The 20441-nt window shown below is 34.8% G+C and overlaps 1 protein-coding gene across 1 annotated transcript in view; it reads left to right on the forward strand.

Annotated features, from left to right (window-relative positions):
* CSMD3 (CUB and Sushi multiple domains 3) overlaps window positions 1-20441 on the forward strand; it is a gene marked incomplete at both ends in the record, with an annotated part of 751074 nt that overhangs the window by 497800 nt on the left and 232833 nt on the right. The window contains 3 exons of the mRNA XM_082307341.1: window positions 1239-1430; window positions 6812-6938; window positions 7777-7979. Of these exons, the coding sequence (XP_082163467.1) occupies window positions 1239-1430; window positions 6812-6938; window positions 7777-7979 (522 nt within the window). The remainder of the gene's footprint in view (window positions 1-1238; window positions 1431-6811; window positions 6939-7776; window positions 7980-20441) is intronic.

Here is a 20441-nt window from a genome sequence, read left to right on the forward strand (position 1 = left end):
GTTCTTTATTTGGGACTCACATTAGCCTCTTTCAGAGCTTCTGCAGTGCAGTCTGTACTGGGAAAGAATAACCTAGCTAGAAATGGGAAAAGTTCATCTCAGAGGTTGTGGAAGGTCTTCAGGAGGTGAGCCATTTTCAGTGAGACGTTCAATGAGCTGAAGGAAGAATGTAAAGATACAGCATTTGACCTGTTTTTTTTTCCTTATGTGAGCAAACAGCTTTATCCAACTTGAAGTATATTGTCTGTAAAATAAAATAACGAATATTTTTTTCAATAGTAATGATTCAGTACCTGGGGAGAGATTGTGAAAGGCTTCCAACTGTTGACCAGATGGACAAATACTGTGTAAATTACTTCGCTGAGCAATGAAGACATGAAAAACCCTCCATTTTCTCCTATGTCATCTACATACAGGAATATCAATCTGACACAAAGTGCCTTTTTTACCTACAAGCAGTTTGAGATGCATGATATTGATAAAATACATTTGATTTTGAACAAAGCAAGGTTTTGAGCTGCTTTTCAGTTAATAATAGAAAATCTTATTTGGAATAGAAAATCTTTCTACCAAATTACAAAATGTTTCCCCAAATGATAATATGCTTCCTTGTTTCTGTATAATGCATAAGTCATTTTGTTTCCTTCTTGCTCCACATCTCTTAATTCTCAAAAATGTCCAAATTGTCTGGCTTGAATTCTCTGTATCATCATTATCATTGCTTCCTGCATGTAGTTTTTAAATTTACAAACTAATGAATGCAGGATTAGGGTAGGGATTGATGAATATAACAGTATTTCTTTGGTGCCATAGGTGCTGTTGTGCCATTGGTGTTACTGTGCACAACAACAACAAACAAATCTGTTGTACAATTTTCTTTATAAGCCTTTAAATATCTATTCACAAACTAGATTGTCATGAATGTAAATGGACAGTCACTTTAACTGCCATTTTATAATTTATCATATCATTTTAGAATTGATTGATAAAGATAATGAATTTCCTTCTGAGTCGTTAATTGGACTCAAGAAAAAAGATGTTATGACACAGTTTGGTTTGCATGCTCTGTGAGGGGTATAGACTGTTATCCTATTTAGACTGTTTAAAAACAGAGAAGAAACCTTTAATATGTTGTTACATGAAAATGTTTGATTTCCATTAGAAAACAGAAAATCTTAATTTCATTATTGTATTTACCTGTTTGACTTTGTAACTACAATGTTTTATTTCTACCGCAGGTTTTGAGCTTTCACATTGTGAGGACCCTGGTGTGCCACAGTTTGGATATAAAATCAGTGACCAAGGCCATTTTGCCGGAAGCACTATAATTTATGGATGCAATCCAGGTTATACACTCCATGGAAGTAGCCTTCTAAAGTGTATGACTGGGGAAAGAAGGGCATGGGACTATCCTCTGCCATCATGTATTGGTATTAGACTCTTGTACTTTTTATTTTTTTATTTACTTTAACTATTATCTGAATATAAGAAAGAAAAATTGTAAGGATTGTTAGATCTATGTGAAATCTGATCTGTATGTATACAGATCTATTTACACGTATATTTACAGATCTGTCTGCATAAATCTCATCTAAGTCTATGTGAGCGGTGTTGCCTTTTTTAGGTTTAAAAATGATAGTAATTATTAGGTTCAACAAGGCTAAATGGCAGGTCCTGCACTTGGGTCACAACAACCCCATGCAATGCTACAGGCTTGGGGAAGAGCGGCTGGAGAACTGTCTGGCAGAAAAGGACCTGAGAGTGCTGGCTGACAGCTGGCTGAACATGAGCCAGGAGTGTGCTCAGGTGGCCAAGCGGGCCAATGGCATCCTGGCTTGCATCAGTAACAGTGTGGCCAGCAGGACCAGGGAGGTGACAGTGCCCCTGTACTCGGCACTGGTGAGGCCGCACCTCGAGTACTGTGTTCAGTTTTGGGCCCCTCACTGCAAGAAAGACATGGAGGTGCTGGAGTGTGTCCAAAGAAGGACAACGAAGCTGGTGAAGGGTCTAGAGCACAAGTCTTATGGGGAGCGGCTGAGGGAGCTGGTGGTGTTTAGCCTGGAGAAAAGGAGGCTGAGGGGAGACCCTATCGTTCTCTACAACTACCTGAAAGGAGTTTGTAGTGAGGTGGGGGCTGGTCTCTTCTCCCAGGTAGCAAGCAACAGGATGAGCAGAAATGGCCTCAAGTTGTGCCAGGGAACATTTAGATTAGATATTACGAAAAATTTCTTCATGGAGAGAGTGGTTAGGCATTGGAACAGACTGCCCAGGGAAGTGGTGCAATCACAGTCCCTGGAAGTGTTCAAAAAACGTGTGGATGTGGTGCTTGGGGACATGGTTTAGAGGTGGACCAGGCAGTTAGGTTAACAGTTGGACTTAATGATCTCAGAGGTCTTTTCCAATGTTAATGATTCTATGATTCTATTAAACATTCCTAATATGTGAAAATCTAATTATAGTCAGCAAATTGTCAACATAAAAAGACAGGAACATATATGTTTTATGAGGTGTTGTAAAACAATAATTTTTTTTTCCTGATTATATCTAAATAACATTAAGCTAGAAAACTTTTCGTATATTTACATATAAATACTATAAAATAAATTAAAAGAAAAACTTAAAGATATGAAGAGATATGGAGTTATATCGTATTTTTGTCACTTGGCTTCTGTTATGTTTCTGTGATGAATAACACAATATTATACACTTTATTACAGTATTATAATAACTTTATAAGTTGTGCAGGTACCTACAGGCTCAATTTCTTCCATAGAAGAGCAAAAGGAAGACAAGACTTAAATATTCTAGTAATTGTCTTCCTTTTTCATCTCCTTTTAGAGGAAATTGATATTGAGTGAGTAGTGGAAGCAAGGGATGAAATGCACTATTATTCTTAGAGTAATAATTAGGGAATAAATGCTTAAATCCCAAATTTGTGATAAGCCGTAACTAATTTCTACATCGTTTAGGATACATGAAACCAAAGAATTAGGGGGAAAACATGACATTGGAATGTGCAAGTAGCAAATAGGAAGTCTACAAAGAACTTACGATAGAAGTTGAAACAAAAAGATCAAATAAAATGTGAAGGTGCCAGAAAGTTGAAATTAAAATCTTGGAGAACAAATTACATTTTCAGTTCCATTATAAGCATTAAAAATCATAACATGTATCACCACAGTAACACTCATATGTATATATGAGTGAGTTCTTGCTTAGTTTTAAAACAGACCAAGGTAAATATGTCTAAAGTTATTCCTTCATTTTTTTTAATTATCTAGATTATGTACTGTGCACTGTTTACACTAACTGTAGAAGATTAAACTTTCTCACATTCTAAGCAAATATTCAAAACTTCATATAGTTAAAATCAAGAAGGTCTACTGGAAGGGGGTCACTAGAATAGCTCACAGATAGGAGATAAACACTGTTGTCGTGTGTCCCCTACATGACAGAGGCTGTTTGGAGGGAAGTCCCTGGATTTAATTATTCAGCAGTCCCTCTCCAAAATAGATGCATACAGCTCAAAGGGTACAGGTTGGCCACCTTTGGGTTAGGAAATGAGCCAGATTCAGAGTTGATATAAACTAACAAAAACTATCAACAAACTGAAATCCAGAGTTGAATCTGGAACTCTGTTAAAAGTGATGATATGCTGCATATACTCAAGGTTTTATATTATTTTTTGTTTCAGGACTGGTAAACCATCCAACTTAAATCACTATCTTTCAAAAAAAATGCACAAATTAAGCACCTAGGTTTTGCACTGCCACCAGATACTGTGAAAACTACATTATAATTATTTCAAAATGTTCTGTGTAGGTGAATTTACTTAGAATGTGAATCAATCTGTAGTATAAACTTCTTGGGTTTTAAATTAGTTTAACTCAAAACATATCTATTAGTCTGCTATTCACAGGAAGGTTACTTATCCATCCAGTTCAGAATACCATGTATTTGTATGTGTTGCCCTTCCTTAAGCAAACAAAAGTACATGGATGGTGTCATTTAAATGAACTTAGGAATGATTTATATGGATTTTGTTTATTTCAATTAGGTATTTCTCCATAGCCAAGTAGTAAAATATGTTACTTGCATCCAGAGAGAGTTAAACATCTATAAAGCTGTTATCTGTATCAGCAGTAGTATCCATCCCAACCTGAGGATTGTATAGGTTTGACTAAATAGACTTTAAAATTATTTTAGTTAAAATAAGTAAGGTTTTTGTATAGACAAGCCTAAGAAATCAAAAAGGTTTTGACTGCCAATTGTAAATAATGATCTTGAACTCCACGTACCTTCTGGATCACTGCTGATGCTTTAAAATAGTCTTGAAGGGATGCAGTATGAATCCTATGAAATGTCTTAGATGTCAGTTGATGTTTTCTTGGGCTGAAAAATATATAGTAAAAGATTCATGATGTCTTAGTAATGATACAACATGAGGAAATTGACTAGAAGAGAACTAGGAAGCAGAAGGGTAGTTAAGAAATGCACAAGATCAGTTAGAAAAAGTATGCTCAGATTAGAAACGTTCCACAAAGAAAACAACAAAATTACATCACAATGGTTTTTGTACAGAACCTCTTTTAGATATCTCTTTAATATGTCCAAACAAAAGCCTGAGTCTGAACATCTCTTACTCATCCGTGATCAAAATAATCAGGTTTTGAGACTTGAAATTCAGTAATGGATTAAATAGCAGGAGGTGAAGATGAATCAGCAGTAAAACTTTTAACATATCTGGTTTATAGGAATCCTTCTTTCAACATTCACTTTTAGTTAGAATCAGATTGAAACTAAGCTTCTTTGCTATGAAAGAAAATAGAAGAAAAAATTGTTTTTGCAACACTGATGCCATTTACTTCCAGAATACTTGATTATGAGTCAGGTAACTGGATGCACTCAAGTTTCATGTTTAACAGGAACTTGGTCCCAGCCCACCACAAGATCTTTTAGGGTCTACACATTGTTCAGGCAAACCCTGAGAATCTGTGAAAACAATAATGCTTTACATGAAATATTTTAGGTTGGCATGTACAAATAAAATTATTCCCTAGATATTTATGAGCAACATAAGTCAACAGAAACACTTTAATTTGCTGCTACTATCAGAAATTGTCTTAAAAATGCTACTGTTCTTGCTTCAGTATCATTTTATGGCAGAACGTGACATGGACAAGACAACAGCAAAACTGTTTTCAAGCAGTTATAGTGATCATAAATCTTAAACATGTAGTAAATATTACAATACAACATATTATCCATGGAATTAGCAGGAAGAAATGTAGTATAATATATATTTCCTTTAACTTGACATCCTTAGAAGAATCTTTAGCATTGACACTTGGAGGCAAAATTAAGATTCTTAATTAGGATTGTCTTCATAGTAAGCAATCTGGAGATGTAAGATAAAAAGGGGTTTGCTCTGTTTACTCCTGACAGCAACCTGAGAGGATGCTGCTTTCTGAGAAGTCCCCACTTGCACAGCTGATTCAGCAACCAGAAAAACTGGGGAGCTAGAACCTTGCTGGAGAGGCAGAAATAAGTCACTAGGGAGAGAGAGGGAACGTTCAAAAATCATAATAAAAAAGCAAACTGGTTATCCTCTGTGAAAATTAGAAATTATAAACTTGTAGTTGTTCAGTGGTCCTGCATGAAATGTAATTAATTTTAAATTTCATTCAGTTTGTCAGTGAGTAATTTTTTCTTTATAGTGCATTTTATTTATATCCTTACTCTACTGGAAGAAAAATAGACTATGCTATCCTCTGAGTTGAATAATTACAAAAGTTTGTTGGTTTTTTTTTAAAGAGTATTTAGGAATTAACAGACTGGCAAAGTGCCTAAAAAAGATATAAAAGGCCACCTGTCTCTGCAAATTTGCTTTTATTATGTCAGAAAATCCATCAAGAATAGCATTTCAATTATATTTTATCACAGAACTCACAGATCATAAGGTAATAAATCTTTCAACTAAATATTTTAGGTGATGTTAAAGCAAAATAAAACTGCATTTTAACTATACCAAGAGATGTAATCAAAGCATTATTTTGGCTTTGCACTTCACAAGAGAGAAAGCATTAGAGGGACTTTAAAAGGAAGGAAAGCAAAATGGGAAGGCTTTAAAGGTCTCAGAGAACTACATTAAAAAAATTAGGTTTTCTCCAAAATTAGGTATTAAGATTATGAGATACTCAGTTTTGCCTAATGACTGGCTGAGGCCATCTAAGAGGGAGCTACTTACCATCTGTTATCCTCTAAGAAATACTATATCTTCACTGTGAGGACGAGCTTTGAGTAAGAGGCTTTACAACTTTTTTTTTCTAGGCTGAGAGGCTGATTTTCTGTCTGAATAGCCTGTTTGTATTTAGTATGTTTCCTCTCTTTTTAAAAAAAAATATATTTTATTTTGTACTTGCTAATTTATTTAGTTAATTTAATTCTATTGCATTAGGGTGACATGGTGTTCTTGGATTGTTTTGGGTTTTTTTAAGTAACAACCCATATTCCTTTCATTATATAATTATATGTTTTCTAATTATTATGTTGTATTCAAAATTATTAGAAAAATATAGGTGCCAAAGGAAAATAGAGAAATATTCAAATCAAACCACATTTACAGGTTCCTTTCCTAAGGCACTTTAGGTCTTTATATGATGTCTTACAATCATAGGGCATACAGTCAGTTTAGTCGTGTTACTTATTCAGCAAGAAAGTAGATATATAAATTGATTGCTCAGATGATTAGCTGGAAGACCACCTGTAATGAATTAAAAGTAACACATTACGTAATGTTGTTTTTTCTTAGCTGAATGTGGAGGCCGTTTTAAAGGAGAATCATCAGGAAGAATCTTATCTCCTGGCTATCCTTTTCCTTATGACAACAATCTGCGTTGCATGTGGGTGATTGAAGTAGACCCAGGAAATATTGTCAGGTACTGAAAATGAATCTTATAATTATAGCAAATCTTTTTGATTATATAATAACCAAACCTTACCTGTACAGTAGAGGAAAAAAGGGATTTAGGATTTCAAATTTAAGATGCAGCTCAAGGCCAGTATTTTTGGCATTCTAAGCTTGAATATGTAGGTTGTGTTGAAACTGTCTATTTTTCAATAAACATTGTCTGATGAAAATCAAGCTTTAAAATTGGTTATAATTTTGTGAAACGCTGATGAACTTTAAACCAATTCATATATGTATATTTGCAAACATATATAAAAACTAGGACTGTTAACTGGAAATCTGATTAAAAAATACCTAATATGAATGCTATTTTAATGCCAAAGTTATAAGGCTAGATATGTAAAAAGTGCTGGAGTCAGCAGAACCGTTTAGTGGAAGAGTCTACATTTTTAAAAAAACCCTGCATTTCAATAGTTCTTTTTAGTTAGCTATTTATTAACATTATACCACTAATTGCATGAGTTTACAGTTCCATTTAATTTGTTTTGATGAGAATGTGATACATGATATTGTCTTAAGAAAAATGAAACTATTTTCTGAAAAGATTGTCTGGATACTTATAGATTATTTGAAAAGCTAAAGTAATATTTTGCTTTATGGTAGACAAATGCAAATATTGTTAGTTTTTTTCTTTCAAATACATTTCTGTATTAGGCTGTTATACATCCAAAGGTAAAGGTGTGAAACATTATGGAAAATCACCCTTGGAAATCAAAATTTATTTCTTTTTTTTTTTTACTTTTGTTGCTAAAGATATGTTGTTGAGTAATATGAAAGCTGACAATAAAATCATGGTGTTCTTACAGCCTGCAGTTTCTTGCTTTTGATACTGAGGCATCCCATGATATTCTACGAGTTTGGGATGGTCCACCTGAGAATGAGATGTTACTCAAAGAAATTAGTGGATCCCTTGTTCCTGAAGGCATTCACAGTACACTCAACATAGTAACTATCCAGTTTGACACAGATTTTTATATCAGCAAATCTGGATTTGCCATACAGTTTTCAAGTAAGTTGATGATTTTTTTTTTTTTTTTTTATAAGATAGTTCACTCACAGATAATTGTAGTGCTGGGAACAATTGAAATCAGTGATACTTCTGACTTTACTAGGGAAAGAATTGGCCCAGACTTACAGGTTTGTTGTAAAGCTATATTTTTATCTTAAAAAAAAAAAAAAAAATCACATTCTTTGCTAGTTTGCAAGTTTGTTTCAAGGGCAGCTGGGGCAGTGCCTGAATGCTTATAATTACAAATAGTGTTTTTCACAAAGGAGGTGATATAGGCATGTTAAAGGCTTCATCCTTTTCTAATCAATAAGCATTTCTGCTTTCAGAGACATCTGTGCAGAGTTTTCATTCCTGCTGTGCTTGTATAGGATGAAATGGGAAACAGCACTACAGAAACAGCAGTGTCCTTCTCCTTTTTGCCTTCTAGCACTATTTCATCTTATTACAGGCAGTGTGATGACAAATCTAAACAGTTACTTAACTGTTATTAAATCTCTTTAGACACTTTTAGTGCTGAAACAGAAGAAATCATTGAGTGAGGTCCATTTCGACCTTTTTTTTCTCATCAGTGAAATTTATATATATTTTTTCAAGATTAGCAAGATCTGTTCTAATATCATCATTTTGTTTAGCAGTAACAATGTTTCTAACATGGGTTCACACAGAGACTCTTAAGGATAACATTATTTATCTTCTTGTGCTTCCTGTGCTTCGTAGTTGTATTAGCCCTTGTTTTCCCCTACCACATATGTGTATGACAAACACAGTACACATTGTATGTGAATGAGACGACAAAGTAAAAGATATTTCATTTTTATTGAAAGAGTCCCTCTGCTCCATCTGCTGGTTTTTGAAGCCATGAATAGAGTTTTTAATTCCTTTGCTTCAAGATACTTCTGCCATTTTACTACCTTCCTCCCTCGCAGAACCTGTTATGGGAGAGTCTCATGTATCTGCTTTCCAGCCTCAGACATGCTCCTTTAATTAATGTTGAGGCCAAAAAGGAAATGAGGAGAGCATTATGCACTGAACTTATTCAGGTAGTCATTCAGGGTGAGTGGAAAAGAGATTGATGCAGATTAAGAATGGAGTTGCAAGGAAAAATGGATGGGACATGGGAGTAAAGCCATAAAGCAGCTACTGATGTACTTCCAGTGCTTTACCTGAAAAGAGGTTTTAGAGTTTCATTTGACAGGAGAGGCATTTTATTTAATTCTCTATGCTCTTGCAGTCTGTTGAGATCTAATGCTGACAGTTTAAAGGATCCATGAAGCCTTACTGCCTCAGCGTTTCTCTTACTCTTCAGTCCAGGTTCAGAAAATCACAGTAATCCTTCTCAAATACTTGATGTTGCACAGTTTGGGTATATATTCCTTATTAGAATCACAGAGGGTTTTTTTCTTCCTAACTTAAGATTTTTAAAATAATATATAAATAGCTACACAACTTGAATTACACTGTTGCTGTATGGACATATTATTTTACTAACCAGGAAAGAAATATATTTGAGGAGATGGAAGAAAGAGAAAGATAATTCTGTTCAACTTTATTGCAAGCTTTCATATACTTTCTTTGAGTATATAATGTTGTCTGAGTGAAACAGATGGTGTCTGCGTACTTTAGCTACAGTGTAATTAACAAACAGAAAGCTCACACAGGGGACGTATCTGCTTTTACTTTCCTCTTCCCATTTCATGAAATTCGGTATGAGTATTTAACTAGATTATTGGCCCTTTTACCTCAAGAGGAATGTTATTCAATGACAACAGATATTTTATGTTCAAACCTTTTTAAGACCTTGAATGCTTTATTTTTTTTATATTATTTTCTTAACGTTTAAACTAAAAATCTGTTTCTAAAAAGTGGATTAACCTTCTTATCAGTTCCTTACTGGTTTTGATCTCATTTTATCAACTGTTCATACACAATTCTGCACCTGTCGTTTATTTAATGAGTGAAAATGTTCACCATTGATAATGTGATATAACTTGAATTTGACTCCTTTACAAATCATCCAATATATACAGAAAATTAATGTGTATCTGGTAAAGTAAATTACAGGTGAGACATAGCATCCTTCACCGAATTAAAGGGTAGGGGGGGAGGGAAAGCCTAGAGAAGCTGAAATGTTATATAAACAGTAGAAAGAAAATTGTAATTTAATTAGTATTATATATTACAGCTGGTAATATTAGAATTGTCTCTGTTTAGGGCTGCCCAACACAATCCCTTACAAGGCATCGAAGTTGTTAATAATTTTGTAAAATTTAGGGGATTAGAAGAAGGGAGTCAAAATGAGATTTTCTTGCCCATTGCCTCAATTAATCTGTTTTGTTTGTTTCTTTTTGTTTGCTTGCCTTTTTGTGGAGAAATATATGGGATTTTCTCACCTGAAATAGAACTATTTCCATGATTTTAACATTCACAGTCTCTTTTCATAAGTAATTAACATGAAGGAAACTATTTATTTTATGCTGAACTTCTAAGGAATACTGAAGAGTTTTTTATGGTTGACAAGGATAAGTTTTCTAAGTTAGTATAATTGTGCATTACTCTGAGAGGCAGAAGAGAAAGTGATGGATTTGGGGTGAAATAAGGGAGCTCAGCCTGCTCATGCTTCTTTACTTTCTACCATCATCATGTATCTAGGACTACTGAAAATACAGCTTGTTTTATACATCTAATGTAAACAAACAAATGCCACTGCTCATGACTTCACATCTCATCACTGGGCAGAGTAGACCTTTGGTCTAGTATTGTCCTTGATGTGTAGTGTATGATTTTCTTGTTGGACATCTGCAAACCATGACTATGGAATCTCTTCATATAAACTTTAAAATTTTTCAGTGTCTGTGGTCTCCTTTGAGATGACAGTGAAGGAACACAATAGAAAGCAGAGCCCACAAACCCTGAAAAACAAAGTAGAAAAAGATGTGTAATAAAGCAGAACATTAACAAAAAAACCCAAAAAACAAAAAACAAAACAACTTTGTATATATGTGTAAAAGAAAAATAAGAACCTCTGGGCATTCAACAGCAGGATTGCAATATGAGGATTTTGGAATATGTCTAAACGGGATGAAGAGATTGAATAATGTAGCTAGAGACCAGGTGCCAGAGGTCTTCTCTTAAATTAGGAGAAGAAGGAAAGGTTGGCAACAGGCCAGAAGCAATATGCAAACAGGAAGTACCTGTTACAGCATATTTTCTCTGAACTGTCAGAGACAGAGCATGAAGAATCCAATATAGACTGCAAAAACACCAATGAAATCAGAAGTAACTTCATTTGGACATTAAATTCTGCAGTAAATAGAAAATTAAACCTTCAAGAAAATTGAAGGAGAAAGAGAAGGGAACAAGCGTGTATTTGCCAGAGACAAGAGCTGTGTATCTCAGGGTCAGACAGAAGTATTAAGCATAATGAAACATTTTCTTCAGCTGACATTGCTTCATGTCACCAAGCTGAAAGTAGTAGCTAAGAGAGGAAAAGACAGAGAAAGAGAACTGAAAAAAGTTGAGTGAGAACATTAAAGTGCAAAAAATTGGGTGATAATAATTGTGTGTGCTTAAAATAATCTTTTTCGTTCCTTTAATATGTGTGAAGTGTGTAATATTAGATCACATCCTACTGAAGTTGATGAGATTATTTCCAAAGATTTCAAGACCCTTTGAATCTGGTATTACTGGGAAGTTTCCTCTCTGCTAGCTTTAACAGTTTGTGTTCCATTTATCATTTATGTAGCAAGAAAGGATCTGTATTCATCTTTCATAGGCCATTATTTCACTGTTAATAGCTGCACTACTGAGTCACTCAGCATTACAGACTGCATTCTGCTCAGGCCTAAGTATGCAGTCACATTTCTGACTAATGAAACAGCAAAAAATGTAGGACACTTTTGGAGCATTATAAGGCAGCCTGGGCAGAACTAACCTGTAAACATGTTTTGAGTATTTGGGAGGTTTTTTTGTAAATACATGCTCTAGCAGTATTTTATGTCATGTGACAGCAATTTCTTATATAACAGGATATGCCTTAAAATGCTTGGTTTTACTCTACTGTCAAACTGCAGCTGTCCTTCCTTATTTTAAGACTGGGTGAATAGCCCTTTGGAGTTACTTGTCTCTGTAGACTACAGAAAAAGCCTAGAAAACTTGTGTCAGACACCTACCTGGATGGCTTAAGTTTGGCAGTATTAATTTCCACTCTAGAATTATAACGCATGATATTGCTTACTTTGATTATATTTAATGATTAAATGCTTACAAGTCAGTTTTCTATATTTATGTTTAGTGCTGATTTATAGCCACAGTGTCTTCTGAATGTCCTGTGTCTGATTTTTTCTTTTGCTTGTTTGGTTGTTTCCATTGTTGGGGATTTTTGTGGTTTTGTTTTTGGTTTTGTGGAAATTTTTTTTTTTTTTCCAAAGAAATACATATTCACTACAGTTTCATTTAGGAAGATTCTTTGACACTGAACACCCTCTTGTTTTTTTTTTTTTATTTTCTCCAGTTTTCCAGTAACAGAGATCTCTACTTCTGACATGTTTAACCTGAAGGTGATTTGAGAATTAATTTGGGGAATTTAAGTTTTTTTTTCTTAGAGTGTTGTTTACTGGCACTGCTGGTATAGGGATCACTTCCTAACACAACTTCTTCACTTTTCTGAAGTCAGTAAGATAGGATTTATTCTTCCTCATGTCTATTCCATAGCAGAACCAGCTTTTCATCTAAAATGTTTTCATACTCTGGTTTGCAGATTTTTTTCAACTTTGAGAAGAGTCCTTTAGATTTAAAGATTTCAGGATGACTATTTTCCTATCAGAAATAACTATGAATTTTCATACTTCTAAATTTAGCCCAGTGGTTTTGTTTTGGATTTGCTCAGGGTGGTGTTGGTGTGTGCTTTCTTGGTTTTTTTGTCTGTGTGGTTTTTTTGTTGTTTCTTTTTTTTTTTTTTTTTTTTTTTTTGCTTTGTGTTTATCATCCAGAGGCTTGAAAGAAAGAAGCCATTGAATAAACTTGTTTCTATCAGCTGTTGCCTTTCATCTAAGTAGTAGATGTTAGTAAAAGGAATAACCACCTATGGGTCTTTCAATGGCAAAAATGTCATTCCTGTCACAGGTTTGTAAATGGTATTAACTGCTCAGTAGCTATTATCTCTTAGTTCAGTAGTATATATGTGTATTTTATGCAGTCAAATACTATGAGTTAATGTTTCCCTGTAAAATGCCCTGGTAATGGCTTTTAGCTAGAGAGACCTGGAGTTATGGTATGGACAGCTGAAAGCAGAAAGGAAATATCAAAAGAAACAGGTTAATTTATAAGTACTTTTGAAATTATAAATAGATAAATAGTCCTCTTGGTCATGTCACCACAAAAATAGCTTATTTTAATTGTACTGAAGATTGAACTTCCTTAATTTAAACCCCATACAACATAGTTTGGCCAAATCCTTGTGACTTACATCAATGCAAAGCCTTCTCACTTGCCCTAAATTTGCAGATGCAGAGTTTAAAATAGACTGTCTGACTTGTGACATGGCATTTCAGAGAGCTCAAGCTGATTTGGTTCCAAATTGGGAATGTCATGTGTCCCAGATTAACGTTTTAAGTTCATATTTCAATTTCATATGTGTGAAATTATTCTTTGAAGCTGAAAAATCTGCTGGTATGTTTTCTGTTAAAGCAGTACAAAATTGAACACTGTACTTTAGTTTTCTCAGATAAAATTTGTAATTCTGGTTGGTCATTTTACTTGACCAACAAGTCAAGTTACAAACAAAATCCATTACAAATTTTTATAATTGTCTATAAAACAAAATAAATTTGGAAGTTCAAAAATACCTTTATGTGGAGTCATAATGTTATAAATTAAACTACTTTTCTATTTCAGAAGAAGTTCTCTTTAACTTCCTCATCTTTTTTTTCTCTTAGTTAATCCAATTTCTACCATTAAATTCTTTAAAGTTAGCTATTGGTCAAAATAGTGCACAAGACATTCGAATGTTTCTATAGAAGTACATTTGTACAAATCTTTGAAATTATTCCAGCTAAGATACCTTGAAGATTTAATTAATAGCATGTATTTTATTTTCCATTTTGTATCAGTCAGTAAAAAATTTTGTCAAAAGTATATGGGTTAAGCTATTTTGTGTAACAGGTGTCTTTCTAACAGATATCTGTGACATCAGTAGAAGGGCATTACAATTTGGTCTGTATCCACATCCACAATTGGATGATTTTAGTCACAGTAGAAATCAGAGAATGAGGGGATAAGGAAGCCTAATCATCAAATAGTAGCCTATGCTTAATAATATGGTTTGCATCTTTAGGATCCTTTGGGACCAAAATTATGTGCCTTGGTTGACTGGATAAGGTGTATAATCATAATGCAGCTTTCCCTTCCTTGCATTTCCACTACTACCAATAAGTAAGCAAAACTGCATGAGACCAGGGCTTGCTATTTTTTGTCTTCTATGTACAAAGCAGCATCTCCCAAGCCTCTTCTCTTGTGGAGATTTCACCCTGAAAATTAGTCTCTACATTCATATGTTACATTGGTTATTCAACAGTCCTTTTTTGAACTCTTACATAGAACTACAGGCAAACTGCAGTGTGACTGGCAAATTCATCATCTTATAGGAATTATTTTGATGAAACCATGTAAAGTTGACATTTTGCATCTTTAAATGTATGTGAAGTTCATCCTGCCTGTATGAAATATCTTCTTACAATATGTTTTGCATGTAGGAGAGTAGTACTGAGCTGGTTTTGCAGTATTCTCCAAAAAGGTATCTTGTTAAGTATTTGGTACAAAACAGAAGAAAACAGCACGGAATTGACATTCAATCATATGACCGGGGAAAACATTTTCCAACGGCAAATAAATGGAAGGCTGTAGTTATTCTGCTCTCTGTTTTCACTGACAAATTCTGGTATTGCATTATACTACTTTGGAGATGGATTTTCTGTTCAACATTTTCAGTATCAGTAGTTTCCTTTATGATTCATGTGCTATCCTTTATAGATATATACAAGCAACCACGTGTGCATGCACACACACACACACACATGCATGGGTGCACACACACATGATGGGCTCTTTCCTGCAAGTACAGATACATCTTCTGGACTGTTTTCTACACTGAGATTACAGTAGAATGCATAAACGTACTGGAGGGACAGCTATTTTGAAATTTATCTTCTGTTTCTCCAAGGTCTTATCCTCTCACTTATACATCTCTCATTTTCAGTCAATGAGTGTAATTGAAGTGCGTTTTCTATTGTATGTCGTCCATACCATAAGAAAGAAAGGTGTTTTGGAAATTTTATTGCCAGCTTGCAATGCAATAAACATATCACAAAAATGTATCTAGAGACAAGTAATATTTTGGGAGAATGGCCAAAATATACTTATATAAGTGAAATTCCTTGAAGGTATCTCAAACTAGATTTGCACTTTATCAGTGATATTTCTACATGTTCTGTAATTAATCTTGCTGCCTTTTGAAAAGCTCTCATTGGTGGAAGCCAGAGCCTCTTTTTCTCAAGCCATAATTGTTTCAAATCCTATATATCGACTTTTACAGCCCATATATATCTTCTTCAGTTTTAAGAAGAGTTCTTAACATGGAGGTTACTTCAAGTTTGTCAGCTCATTGTCTGTTCCTACTTTCCCTGTTTTCCCATTCCTGGCTAGGGCTGGGTGTTTTGTAACATAGTTAAATTAAAGGGAGATTTTTACTGCTATTTTATTGCTATAGAAGTATTTCTTTTTTCTTGAAAGCATTCCAGTGAGCTGCCTGATCTCATAAAGGACAGATCTAGCAAAGACATTTGACTGAAGGAATGCTCATCTTTCAGTCTTTTATATATGACTATGGAAAAAATTATTTGTGGACTGGTAACTTCAGTTACTGGCTGGACATATTCAGACATGCAGTCTGAGATATAATTCATTTACATAGAGGAGTTTTAAAACCTTGCAAAAGAAAATGAAAATAAGAATGAAATCTTTATTCTTCTTTATATTCCCATTGTTGTTTTGGGAAGGTGTAATCCGTATAATGAAACTAAAGAAAACAGAAGATATTTTCTGACACTGTTCTGTAACTTTTTGCCACTGACCATAGCATAATGCTTTCCTAAATCAAAATTTTGGTTATCTTAACAAAGATCAGAGTAATGACATTCAAGTGTGTGAACAGAATGTTACCAAATAATGAGGCCAATTCTGTATCAATGCCAAAATATTCAATTATAATACAAAAAAAAAATAAAGTAATAAGTCAACAAAAGCTAAATACTTCAGGCAGATTAAACAGCTTCTTACTTTATCAGGTGTCAGGAGCTCCAAGTTTGGCTCCAAGTCCTATCTTTAAGAACTCCCAAAATATTAATAGAGTTTTGAAACTGTAAGGCTCTAATGCCTATATAAAATTTGTGATGCTAAAAAACAAAATAGAAAATTTAACTTTTAAGATAGGAGCAATCTTCCCTTCTCTTCAGAGGATTTCAGTCCACCCAGAGTGCAAAATCAAGGACAAGGCAAACCATCAGTGCTCTCTGTTGCACAACTGTGTCCTTAACAGTTGCAACAGAACAGGTTGTACACTATTCTGTAGAGAATTAAATTAAACAAACAGATGTATTTTCACTCAGATCATCTTAATGATCTTTCTAGTAGAAATGGTATTAAAAACTGGGTAATCATTGGTAAGATTTTTCAATGCATGAGTAGCCCTTGTGTGTGGTCCAAGATCCTGGTGATTGCTTCTTTCTGAGAAGCTATTTCTAGCTCCCTGTATTCATATACACACATAAAGAAATATGCCATCTGAAATAGGGATAGATCTGGTATAAAAAGCTTAAAAAACCCTATAGTTCCAAAAAAACCCAAACCCCAAAACATGCAATCTAAATGAAATTAAGATTTTTCAAAACACTTCTCCCCAGCTGGAATTCATTGCCAGCATGATTACATATTGTCACAGTATCCATTTTCTGCTGAGTTCCAGCAATTATCGGAAACCATATGTCAATTAATTTATTTGGGGCTGGGTTTCATACTCAGTGCCAAAGCTATGAGCAAATGCTTAAGGGATAATAGATGTTCAGAACTGAAGAGTTCATATGTATGGAAAAAGAGATCTACTTATGAACTGGGAAAAAATAGCTCATAAGTTGTCCAAGAAGACATGATAAAAGCAGTGTAGTACTTCAGATGGTTTTAACAAAATGCATTTTAACAACTAATGCAAATTAACAACAACAAAAACAATAAGAAAAAAGAAAATTAGGTTATCTCATTAAACCTGTGTATGTTATCTCCCTAAGAACTAAAATGTATGACAGTAAAATCAGATAAAGTCCATTAGGAAAGAACTTGATCTCCACAGTTCCCCCCACAAAAAAGAGGTGAGACTACACCAGGTTACAATGTAAACAACACTTTTAAAACAAGTTCAGTTAACAAACGCTACTAAATACTTTTGATTGATAATCAGTAGAACACATAAAATAATCTGGATACAAATTCTGAATACAATAGCAATGAAATAATACTTATGCAGTTGGCCATGTAGTCTGTGTTTTCCAACTTGAGTTATCAGGTAAGCATTCTAAAACATATCATTACTGGTCATACAAACCATTGTTGTTGGAAACAGAATATAAATCTCCAGATTTTGTAAAGAATCATATGCAATACAAAACAAAACCAATGTGATGAATATTTAATAACGTGGGACTTGGCATCTATGGTAACCATGAATTTGTGATGCCATTCAGAACTACCTCTATTGTTGAGCCTTCTTGGAAAATCTAACAGGTGAATCTACACTGATTAAACTATGTACAGAGTGAAATTCTTAATGAGCTTCAATATACACCAAATATATATAAAGATTTAACTAAAAAAAAACATGAATATGCAGCAGGAGAAAGATGCAAACACAAACAAGACCGATGTTTCTTTTTCTTTTTTTTTCAAGGCCCTGGCCAAATTTACTTTTTTGGTTTGGTTTGTTTTTTTCCCTAAAATGACTAATAACTCTCCTACATGTTAAATAAAATTATTAAAATAAAATGTGTTTCAATAACTAAGAATAAGATCCTTGAAGGCAACCCTATGCACAGAAATTTAAGTAATTATTTCTTTCTGTGAACAGCAAATTCAGTAAAATATGTTTAAAACCTCAGCTTTTTCCACCTTTTTAAAACTTAATTTGTTTCTGTTTTCTTTCAAAGTTTCCTAAAGAAAATAATCTTTCCCTATATCAGGGTCCTTTGCGCACTAAACAGGCTTTACTGTCCCTGAGCATCCTCAACTGGGAACCCCCTTACCCTTACCTCCTGGGCAGGGGCCCAGGAGCCCCATTTCAGCTCAGCACAAGGCTCCTGAGTAATGCTGTAGGAGTGCTGGTCTCCAGCCCTGTGGCTGGATCCCTTGGACCTACACTGTGGGGAGCTTGGCTCCTGTACAGACCATTCTGCCTCTTGCTGTAGGGAGCTTGGCTCCTGGATGGACTGCAAGCCAGTCATATCCCTGGATTATATTCCCTGATTTAGTAGTTGTTTTCAGAGGGTAGATGCTTTTCCCCAAAATCCCTCCTGTTTCCCACTTCTCAAATGTGTACTTAGATCACAGTATGTTATAGGGGTTACCAGGCATGGCTTTAATTTCTATAATTGTCTTCAAAAGAGTGCTAGTCAGGTTCACCTCTAATGCTTTTTTGCAGGTTGGGATCTCCCAGAAAACTTGGTACTCAATTTATGTGTGGGTGTGGATGTATGAGCCTGTGCATGTGCCCACATATAACGCAACAGAAGTTTAAGAGAACAACGCCACATGAAGACCTTACTGGTTATTTATTATCAGGATAACATTACCAAAATGGGAATATTGTTTATTATACCCTGGGAAACAGGGAAAGAAAAAAAAGAAAAAAAAAAAAAAACCATTACCTTGTAAAGGACCTTGCAGCAGTCTCCAGCGTGCATCTTTCCATGCAACTTTACAAGTTGTGGCTTCCCTGTTTCTGTGAGCCTGGGGCCAGCCAATGAAATTCCCACTGCGGGACTATGCAGGTGCACAAATTCACAAGAAATCTGTAACTCGTTTAGTGAACTTGTTTTTCAGGACAGAACAATCCACTTGACTTAACGCGTCTTCTGACAATTGCATGCACACAACCTATGTTTGACAATTACATGTTTGCAGAGCCAAGTACACAGGGCAGCTGGAGTGTCAGGACCTTTAAACTTTGTGTTACACACCCCTTTTTGTGCTCTGCCCAAGTTGTGGTCCCTGTGAGTTCAGTGGCAGCCAGGGAAATCCCCATGGAGGGTTACTGGGGATGAATGTTATCCTTCCTGTTCCAATGTATAATCCATCTTCATTCATCTCTTTCCTGTTCTGATGTGTGGTAGCAGGCTTGGTGCTAGGATGCATTTGGTGAGTGCTTAGTGTAAGAGGGAAATAAGGTTCACAAAGGTTCACTGAGAGTTATAGAGATACAGTGGAGATGGGCCCTGCTATCTGCAAGATAAGTACCATTCCTATGGCTTTGGACAGCAAAATGACCTGTTGGCTATGCCTTGGATTGTCAAGGTGGTTGCTGCTGCTGCTCTGAGAAGGTTTGGAATGTGTGACCTGGAAGCTACTATTTACAATCCACAGCATCTATTGCTCCATTGTCTCTCACAGTCCATACAGCAACAAGAGAAGCAAGTCAATGTGCTGTCCCAGCTCTAAACATTCAACATGGACCTTCTCTTCTTCCAGAAATTCATTCAAGAATTTAATCTGTTGTCTGGTCTTCTTGGAAGATCTGCAACTGAAACTTAAACTGATGATTTAGCAATTTTATTTCCAAGTTTCTATTTCATTTAGAATACTTCAGGATTATTTGAAACAGAAACTGGTTAGGCCTATGTATTGCATTCTTTGAGCTATTGACTCTTGAACAAGTCAGGAAGTTCTATGTGAGAAGCCACATCAAGATGTATTATATCTTCTGCTTCAAATTAAACAGGAGAGATTTGAACTGTGGTTTACCCTAGTTTACAAGTTTCTGTGCTTTGGGGTTTTGTGTTTGTTTGGGTTTTTTGTTTTGCACTTTTTGTTTGTTTGTTTGCTTTTCCCCATGCAAAATAAGCCTGACTTATCCTACCTAATTTATTTACTAATAATTTTAATTTACTACCTAGCCTACCTAATTTATTTACTGTTGCAGAATCTGAGAGGAATGAAACCCAAAGTTAAGTGCCTAAGATGATGCAGCTAAGAGGAGGTAAACAGAGAATTTGCCTAGACAACCAGGAAAACACTGACTGTGCAAAATGTTAAACTCTTTTTGTTGAAGGGGTGCATTGTCCCAAATGAAATTCTGATTCTGTGCTTTATTAATATTTTCCTATTTTAATATTCAAACAATAACTGACAAACTTAGATAAAATCTAT

Source organism: Platalea leucorodia, assembly GCF_965183815.1.
Source record: "Platalea leucorodia genome assembly, chromosome: 1".
Lineage (NCBI taxonomy): Eukaryota > Metazoa > Chordata > Aves > Pelecaniformes > Threskiornithidae > Platalea > Platalea leucorodia.